The 9754-nt window shown below is 44.7% G+C and overlaps 1 protein-coding gene across 1 annotated transcript in view; it reads right to left on the reverse strand.

The window, feature by feature from the left end:
- Window positions 1-6134: 6134 nt before the first annotated feature.
- LOC121932226 (sperm acrosome-associated protein 5-like) overlaps window positions 6135-9754 on the reverse strand; it is a 23382-nt gene continuing 19762 nt past the window's right edge. Inside the window, exons 3-4 of the mRNA XM_042470723.1 lie at window positions 8529-8607; window positions 6135-6496 (exon numbers count right to left, since the gene is read on the reverse strand). Of these exons, the coding sequence (XP_042326657.1) occupies window positions 6436-6496; window positions 8529-8607 (140 nt within the window). The 3' untranslated portion in view covers window positions 6135-6435. The remainder of the gene's footprint in view (window positions 6497-8528; window positions 8608-9754) is intronic.

A 9754-nucleotide genomic window follows, 5' to 3' on the forward strand; every position in this document is an offset into this window, starting at 1 on the left:
TCCTTGCATAACACTGAAACGCCACTAAATTCCAAAACGCTAGAAATAAATAATTTCTAAAATAAAAACACAACTCTCCTCTCGCCTTCGTGGACCAGACCATACCCAGGTGTATATATACTCCAAGGGGATGGAGCTCTCTGCAAAAGCGCAAAAGCCTCATCCTATCCCAGCTTCTTTGAAATCCCCAATTTTTGGAGCCTCTTCCCTGGACCCAGGGAAGAGAGACTCAACAGACCGGATGCAAGTTTTTCCACATGGAAGTTAGACCAAGGGTGCCCGACCCAAAACAGAGGCCAAGGCTTAATTGCCTCCCCGCTTCGTAATGCAGTTTTGAGATGCTCAAAATTGCCAGGCTTGGAGACAGTGTGACAGTCACACTCTCTCAGCCCAAAAGTAAGTTTGTTGCTGCTATAGTTGTTTTGAGTTATGGGCCTTAAGCCCCGAGATAACTGTGTGTTTGCATGTATACTTTTTGGTAATAGATATAGATGTGTATGTCTCTTGCATGTATTTTGGTGATGGCTTTTCTATTTTCTGAGCAAAGGCAGTTGCTCTGAAAACCCTTTCTGTGCCTTCTAATTCCAAGTCTCTCCCGGAGACACGCGGGGGGGGGGGGGGCAGGGAAGGATTGTTCGCCCCCCACTTTCTAGATTCTTTGCTTTCACTCCTATTTAAACTCCATGAGGAAGGTAAGCCTCCGACGCGAGTCCGCGCCCTCAAGATAGCTTCACAATTCATACTCTGCAGTGCGCCCAAGCAGAGGCCCCAATGTCCTCCATGTCCTACTGCAAAGGACACACTCGGTGTCCTTACCTCATTCCAGCCACAGATGACCACAACCCTGATGTCACTACCAGCTCCAGGCTGTCCCAACTCCAAATGTTCTCCCACTAAGTACCGGAATTCCTGTGCCCGCGTCCTCCACAGATATCCTCCAATACAGAGGTCCCTTCGTGACACAATTGGTGTCCTCTATTTCATTCACTGCAGCCTTGCCGTTTTGGAAAAGAACTCTTTGCCCACATTTTAGGTTCCTAAGTATGGAACTACTTGCCACTGGACTCTAATTGCCCAAAAGACACACTGCATCTGCCCGCATGTATGGACTCAGTTATTTACCAATGTGCCCGCATTGGTGGACACCTCTAGAAAACACTCAGTTATCCATATATAGACTCTGTGGACTCAAAAAGTCATTACTCATTGCTTTTGCATTGCCTTTTGTTTGCTCTATATGTATTGAACTCAGTTGCTTTATTGATTCCCTCATGGAATTATTATTGTTGTTGTTGTATTGTTGCCCCTGTGCGAATGGGTTCCAGACAAATCTCTTCCCTTCCATACCTCTCAGCACCGCTCGGAGATACTGCCATAACAAGCCATGCTCCCACTCAAATTCTCACCCCAAAATTTTAGACAAAGGCATTTAATTTGAAAGTCGCCCAGCCCCACGCATGCGCATAGGTCTTGACACTTTTGGCGCGGGGGGGGGGACTGTTACCAAGTTTGGTTTTAATAACATTTTGGGTATATGTGATCTGTGCAATGACCCCTGACTGTCCTCTTAGAGGACCCTCCATTAAGCCAAAGGTGAGGAGGAGACCAAGTAGGCAGCTCACCTTGCAAAGTCAGAGCCCCTAGAAAAAGATAGAGCTGGAAAATTCCTCAGGAATGCTTGCCCAAGTAAGACAATAGACTCTGCCTGACACCTGATGAGCTTAATGACTCAATAATCTAGTCGGATGCCCCTCCGATTTGTGTCCAGACCTCAATGCATTGTGCAATACATTACTTGCTCTTGGCTTAACAAAGCCCAGGTAATCAACACCTTTGTCTAGCAAGTCCCCATAGCCTCCAGATACGTTTCAACCTATATAAACCCTGGGTTTTTGGACCCTCCTTGTGCTAGTGCTAGCGTTGCAAGCTGGTCCACACCAGTTTGAACTCCGATCTTAGCTCCCGCGGCCCTCTTTCCCCGCTCCTGCGGCCGTGACCCACTGTCCATCCAAGCTTCATCAGACTTCCTGGAGAAGACTTCTAAGATAGTATCCCCTATCTCTTTCTCAAACCTTTCTCCCTAACTCACCCCTCCCCTGCTGTAGCATTGAATGTGTGTGTGTGTGCGCTCCCCTTTTGCTGTGTGGTTTTCCCTGTGCTTTAATAAATGTTACTCTTTTTATTAGATCTAATTGGTACCAGTGTCTCTTTCTCTTGGGGCTTGCTGGAGACCTCTGGTATACACTGTTGGGACTGATTCCGGCACGTGGTGTTGTTAGGGCCACTTCTCAGCTATATTTGAGCTAATTAAAATTCCCCTATTTCGATCCTTCCTAACTCCCTGCTGTACTGGAGATATGATGGTGCAGTGGCACCCATCCACAGCGCCGATCACTTGAGGAAATCCCAAAGATTGGAATCCCGACATCACCTGTAACTAAAGATAAAGTACACATTAAAGCTGAATATGGTAATTGAATATTCAAAGCCCAGTGAGGTTGACAGGCAACCTAATCTTTAACATATATACAGTATTGTCTAATGGTTATACAACACACTGTAATGGCACTATATAGTACATGGTTTTTAATGATCTCATGCTGGGCAATTGATTGTAGAATAATAGTGGTAGGAAATGGCTACTAGTACATTAGAGGTAAAGCTCGCATATTAGCTGCCAAGGCAGCACACACCGGCTGGCAGCCTAACCTCGCTGAAATCTATGCACCATAAGTGACAAAACTGGACACAAGAGACATTGTATCTACAAACAAAATGTCATAAGTGGAAAGTAAACTAACCTTTCTGTCATGACCAAGGTAGGTTGTCTTCCACAGAAGCACCTTCTTCCTAGCGAGGACCACCGAGATGAAAATGGATCACACGGTTGATCTCCCCACACTGAACCAGGTTGCTGGAGAGCCATAGGACCCTTGATTAGCCAGCATCCACACAGCTATGGCAACTCGTTTCTCAACTGCTATGGCAGAACGCAGCCAAGTATTTTCCCTGGAGATCTCCGGATGCAGTTGCTCTACCAACATGAGGAAATCCTCAGATGAGCGATCCACTTTCCATCAGACCAAATGTGCACATGACCCTATCCCAAAAGTTGCTTTTGTGGGGCTATACCCACTACTTCCTGGGCATAGGCTGGCACAAAATATGAATTAATCTTTCAGCAGCAGCCTGGTCTTGCTCCTGCCCATAGGCATCTCACCCTGCAATGGAACCGGCACCTCCTTCGCCTCCTTGCAGTTCGCATGGACTGTGAAATGTCCAGTACTTGAAGCTGCCTGTAAAGAATGGCTGCCAAAGAAGTGGTGACAATCCTGAGGAAAACTTAATATTGGCTCAGGATGGCATAAAAAAGAAGCTGGCACAAAGGATCCATTTTATGCTCTGCCCATGTGGAAGTCTCAACAGAAATGGCGACAATGGATCCAGTACAATAGCCGAAAATGGAAATCTCCCGATCTTGAAAGCGCATGCGCATCTTCTATAATACTTTTTTTAAAAAACAGAAATGTTCGCATGTGATCGATAAGGAGGCTCCATCTTGTGACATGTCACCACTGATGACAGTGGAAGAGAATTTGATTGACAGGCCAAAAAAAAAAACCAGGGAAAGATTGAATGCGATCGGCAACAAGGCTCCATCTTAAACTGATACTTGTAAGTGTGAACATCCACTGTGTTAAATTACACCAGGGATGTTCGATTGGGGTAATGGTAGTGGGAAGTCCATTCCGGACAGATTCAGGTTTTGGGTTATCGAATCTGCCCGGCTCTACTCAGGGCAAAAGTGCCAGTGTGAAAGGGGCCGGGGAATCCTTTTCAGGCAATGCTTGGCCCTCCATTGATTCCTCTGCCACCAAGCTGTCGTTCTTGAGAATGTGGGCTGACAGATGAGGAGGTCATGATGGGAAACAGAACGTTTCAACCCTGGAGATAACAGGCAGAAAGCAAGTGTGAAAGCAAGTTGCTGGGCTTGGAATACGGCTTCATGTGAACCGCATTCGCTCCCCCCCAGTGCGGTTGCTCCATGCGGCTTCACCACGCCCGCAGGACCAGCGGTGTTTTTGCTCAGCTTTTTGGAAAAGGCAGCTTCATGCCACCTTTTCCTGACCCTCTGTATAGTCCCAACTCTTCTAGAATGTGGCCACATAGCCCGAAAAACCCACAAAAAAATTTAATTTTACCCTTGTTTGGGAAACCATGGAAAAGGGAATCACTCCCAGACAACATGGTAGTATCCCCTTCAGAGAGAGGTGTACCATGTTTTGCCAGGCAGAGTGAGATTTGAAAAGTGGCAGCTGTTACGTTAAAAGATAGTTGGAAAAACTAAGAAACTGGGATTGATAATTCCGCAGTTTCCCTTCAACAAACTCTTCCCTTTCAGATTCATCAAGTTTGACAACATTTCAAAGTGCTGTCTGAAACTTGACGTGTGGCACACAATGCTCTCATTGCACAGAGTACACCTCCTTCCCACTTGTTCAATCATTCCACATGACTCTGTCCATCCCTGTTGGAATGATCTTCCACTCTCCCATTTTGTCTTTTATGCTTCACTCATTTTTAGGTGTTGAAGACTTGGAGTCTACGAAAACACAAAATTTAAAAAGGAAAATTAAGCACCCAATACAAATCTATCCTTAACCAAAATAGCTAATACTATGCAGGCTGCAATCTACCCACTTACCGGGCATTAAGGTAACTGTTACGTCTTCATTGTCTTGGTTGGTTTGGTCCAGAACTTCCCGTGCTTTATTCATTCCCATGACATGGATGGTAACTGTTAAAGGTTCATAACAATGGGATGGTTCCCTTTGGAGGACTACATTGTTCCCACATTCCATCATTCTCACATTCCTCAGACACAGCAAGATTCAATAACCTTGAAGCTGACAAGCCTGACTATTCACATCGGGTACTTTCCCACCTTCTGTCCCCGTGAGACAATATACGGCCTCAATGAGCTATACAGTGTGCCCTCGCCTGTCGCATCTCTTCCGGCAGGTCATTCCACAGTCTAGGGGAGGCTGAAGAAAAAGTCCTCTGGCTGACATTCGTAAACATGCATCTGAGGAAATAGCTGAAGTCTAGGAAAGCTCCTGCTAACAACCTCTTTCTTTCAGTTAGTTTCAAAGGTGCTGCAAGAGCCCTTTGTTTGCTGAGTTGCCAACATAGTCCAGGGTGACTGGAGTAAAATGTCCGCCAGAGAACTTGAACATATGGGGCAGATTATATGGGAGGAGACAATCCTGTAGGTAACATGGGCCCAAACCATGTAGGGCTGCTTCAAAGGTAATAACCAACACTTTGTACTTTGCCTGGAAGTTTATCTAGCTGCCAATAGAGCGATTTTAAGGTCAGTGTAATTTGTTCACTCCTGGACATCCCAGTAACCAGTCTGGCTGCCGTGTTTGGAGTAAATGCGAGGGACCTTAAACCAAAACCCTCCAAACACCCCCAAACTTTCCCTATGGCTTATGGGAGAGTCAGTTCTGCCATGTATTTGGGACCCAGGACCTCTGTGGTATGGGGCAAGCTCTTTGAGAAGGGTCTGCCCCAAGTAGCCACCCATCCTTTCTGTAAAGACCTCCGAAGAAGAGAAAGTCCACTCTTCCAATGGGCAGACTCTTTCCATGCTCTTCCGTAGCTCTTTCCATTAGGTATGCCTTCCTAATATTTAGGTGGAATCTCTGTTCTTGCCATTTTAATCCACTGGTTTGTATTCTGATTGCTGCTACTGCAAAAAACAAGCTGCCTCCATTTTCTATATGGCCTCCCTTCAAATATTTAATGATGACTCCATCTTGCCTTCTCTGGCCTAAATATACTCATGTCCCAAAGCTATCCCTCATACCTTTACAGACCTGTGTTTAACGATCACCCTTCTTTGACCTAAAAGCCATTTATCTGGCACATAAATTCTTGAACCTTGGAAAATTAACTGAAGCAATTCCATGGCTTTCCTTTTCAGTTAATTTTGGGCTGTAGATGCTGCTCTTGGATGAAGAAAAAACACAATTAAAAACCAAACGTTTTCTTTACTGGATAGGATTTGGAGAGAGGCTCATTGTGTCAATGAGTAAAAATAGGGAAAACATTTTGGGGTGAGAATTTTATTTTGTATAAACATCTTATTTTCTGCACAAAGATGTAAGGTTTTATGCAAACAGAATATTTCGAAAAAGTGCCTCAATCCCAAATCCTCATATTGATGATAGATGGGTTTCATCCTGAAATTTCTGGGGGAGCTCTCTCTCTCTATATATATATGTTCTCAGTCAAGGCTTGCACAGACTACAAGGGTTTAAAACTGTATTTTTGTGTGTGTGCCTATCTATATGTGGGGAATCCATGCTAAATTCTGATTGCAGACAGCAAGTATCAGCAGAGACGTGAGAGGGTCTAGATTGCATTCACTTAGCATCTGTTTTCCCATTTTGAGTTGTCATATCCATCGCAGTATTCTCTCCATGCAGGCCTAGAAGTCAGACAAAAATGAAAGTTTACCTACGGTTCAGGTGTGTCTACATTCTAGGCTTAGCTTGTGTAAGGAAATGTGTACAATACTCAGCTCCCCAAAAGCAGAATTTGAATTGTGGTGTGCAATGGCCTGGGGCAGGGTTCAGTTACAGAGTAGGGCACATTAGGACATTGCCCCCAATTACACATCCTACCCCACCCCCACCCCCACCCCAAATTACCATCAAATTACTCTTGGAAGAATCATAGAATATAACAATCACAGCTTAAGAGTTAGTATCATAGAATCGTAGAGTTGGAAGCGACCCCAAGAAGGACCATCCAGTCCAACCCCATTCGCCCATGTAGGAACTCTCAATCAAAGCATCCCCGACAGATGGCCATCCAGCCTCTGTTTAAAGACCTCCAAGGAAGGAGACTCCACCACAATCTCCGAGGAAGGAGTGTGTTCCACTGTTGAACAGCTCTTGCTGTCAGGAAGTTCCTCCTAATGTTAAGGTGAGCCGTGTAGTTCAACCCTCTTGCCATACAGTCCAACCCTCTTGCCATACAGAAATACACAACTGAAGCATTTGTGATGCCACCACCCTCCAAAGTAGTCAATTTCACTGCTAAAAAGGTCTTCCTATATACAATTATAGCGCTCTGTGGCTCTGTAATTGCTATGGCTACATCCCATGGAATCCTAGGATTTGTAGCTTCAACCAGAGAGCTCTAGTAACCCACCAAACTGCAAATCCCAAATCAAAGGAGTGAAAGCAGATGGGCCATATAAAGCATTTTCCACCCACTTTAAGGTGAGGCATTTAGATGATGCACTCCACCATCATCTGGAAACCAGATTATAGCCGCATCCCAGGGCTAGAAAACAGAGCAAAAAGAAGCCAGGATGTTCTGTTTAGCCTGCAAAATGCACACCTTTGATCCTGGATATAAATGTCCCAATGCCAGGGAGGTTATGAAGGAGCGCTCCATCCTAACCCTAACCCTAAAGCTTCATATAAATGCACCAGTGGAGGTGCACATTAAAAAGGATGGAGCCGGTGGCAATGCTAATGTTGAGACTCCACCTCAACATCAGGAAGACCCTTCCTCTGAGAGTGGTGGAGTCTCCTTCGTTGGAGGTTTTTAAGCAGAGTCTGGATGGCCATCTGTCCCAGGGAGGGCTTCGATGGTATCTTCCTGCATGAAGGTAATTGGACTGGATGGCCCTTAGGAGTCTCTTCTAACTCCATGCTTCTGAGTCTGTAAATGCAAAAAAGTAAAAGTATGACACTTCCAATGGCTGTAAGAAAACACACAGAAACTAAAAGCCCAAGGGAGGGCAATGGGTGAAGGGGGCATGTAGTTGGGGTATGATTGTGCTTTCCCAGTGTTTTACTGGGCAGACTGATGCTCCGATGCTCTGTACCAGCGAAGGATCCCAGGTACAACTTTGTGGCCGATCAAAGGGGCAGCCATGCAGTGGGACAGCATATAGGCAGCAGGCAGTTGCAGTATGTTTGTGCAACGGTGCACATGCATGGTGGTGAGGCGACAAAATATTTTTGACTTGGCATGATCTGCACCGTGCGGATGAGCCGTGAGCATTAGGGCTTGAGAGCAGGTTTTCCCACCGATCTGTTCCACCCCAGAGCATAATAATTCTGTAGCCTAAAAGTGAGCAGGGATGATGTATTGTGGATCCTCCAGTTAGTGGGATGACTCTAGGTGACCTTCAACAGACTGTCTGGCTGTGAGACTGAACTATTTTAGGGAGACAGACAGAATGATTTTTCTAAGCCAAAATCTGGAAAGGAGTCATATTTTGGTAAACCCTAGTTTCAGGGAAAAAAATCATACTACGCAGCTCCATTAAAGAGTAGGATGTTCTCATAGTGGACTTGAGGGCTCCCTAAAGGCACCTTGTTGGCCACTGTGAAAAGCTGCATGCTAAACCTGATGAAGCTTTTGCTCTATTTCCGTATGTTTTGCACATAGCAACTCCTAAATGTTACAAGCAGAGAACTTCTCAAACTGTGTTGACTCACCAGTAGTATATATCGGCACTCGACATGACAATACGTTTTGCACATATAATATCATCCAGGAGGTCATTGTCTGCCATCACTGCCAAAAGGTTTTTTAAAAACAAAATTAAAAAAGGCACAAGACATTAACAAGGCTTGCTTAGACTAAACCTTACATTGGTAAAAACATCTTTTGTATCGCCATGAATTCACATTGCTGGTCCACCCCCAACTATAGGGCCAGCATCTTACAAATACCACTCAGGCATCAATCCTAGTCTTTCTATGTACCCTTGAAAAATCCATTGCCCCAAAGAGCCATGGCTAGCTTTGATGGACAAAACGGAGCCCATGTAAGGCTTGAGACCCCAAAGTGTGACTCTTCAGCTCCCCAAAGGCCCCTACATCCATTTTTAAAAACGATATATGACTGATTTTGTAGCCATTTGCAGATTATAAGCCATGGCTGCAGATGTGATATCCCCCTCCCTTCAGAATCCCCTCATCTTCCAAAAAAGAAAGAAAGAAAAGAAAAATTTGACCAATATGGTGACCAGTTCATGTAACATTTCTTTGGTAGACAATCGTTGTTCCTAAAATACATCTTGGTGTGATATAAAAGACTTATTCCTCTATTACTCTTAATGGAGAGCTGTTGGGTATCTCAGTGGCTTGGTTGGTACAGAAAGATGTTGATTTCTCATTGAAAAGGGAAGTAAAATGGTAACCGGAGAAGTGGGAGCCAGTGGGGCAAATAATGGTTTTCATGCCATGTCCCCTTCGAAGAATGTTTGTCCGGCCTTTAAAGCCCACCAGACTCCCAAGACCATCTTTTTCTTTTCTGCCAAAGATCCTCTGGGAACAGGGAGTTTCATAAATATATTGAAGCATTTTAAGTAATTCAAACTTACTTAAAATAAAAGAACTTTACATTTTATTAAGTGGCAGCCCCCTTCCCCAAATTGCTTGATATCATACCAGAGATTTATTTTTCAAAGCCAGAAGCTGCCTTGCCACTTCACCTTGTTTTGGTAAATTGGTCTTTCTTATAGGACCCCAGAGGACAGGATCAAGGTCCAAAATGACCGTAATAGATACCAAAGCCGAGCCAGAACTAACAAAATGAATTTCAACAGGGAGAAATGTAGGATACTGTACTTTGGCAGAGAAAATGAAATGCACAGATATGGGATGAGGACAAGACGTGTGAAAGAAATCCAGGAGTCCTAGTTGACCACAAACTGAAC

Source organism: Sceloporus undulatus, chromosome 5, assembly GCF_019175285.1.
Source record: "Sceloporus undulatus isolate JIND9_A2432 ecotype Alabama chromosome 5, SceUnd_v1.1, whole genome shotgun sequence".
Taxonomy (NCBI): Eukaryota; Metazoa; Chordata; class Lepidosauria; order Squamata; family Phrynosomatidae; genus Sceloporus; species Sceloporus undulatus.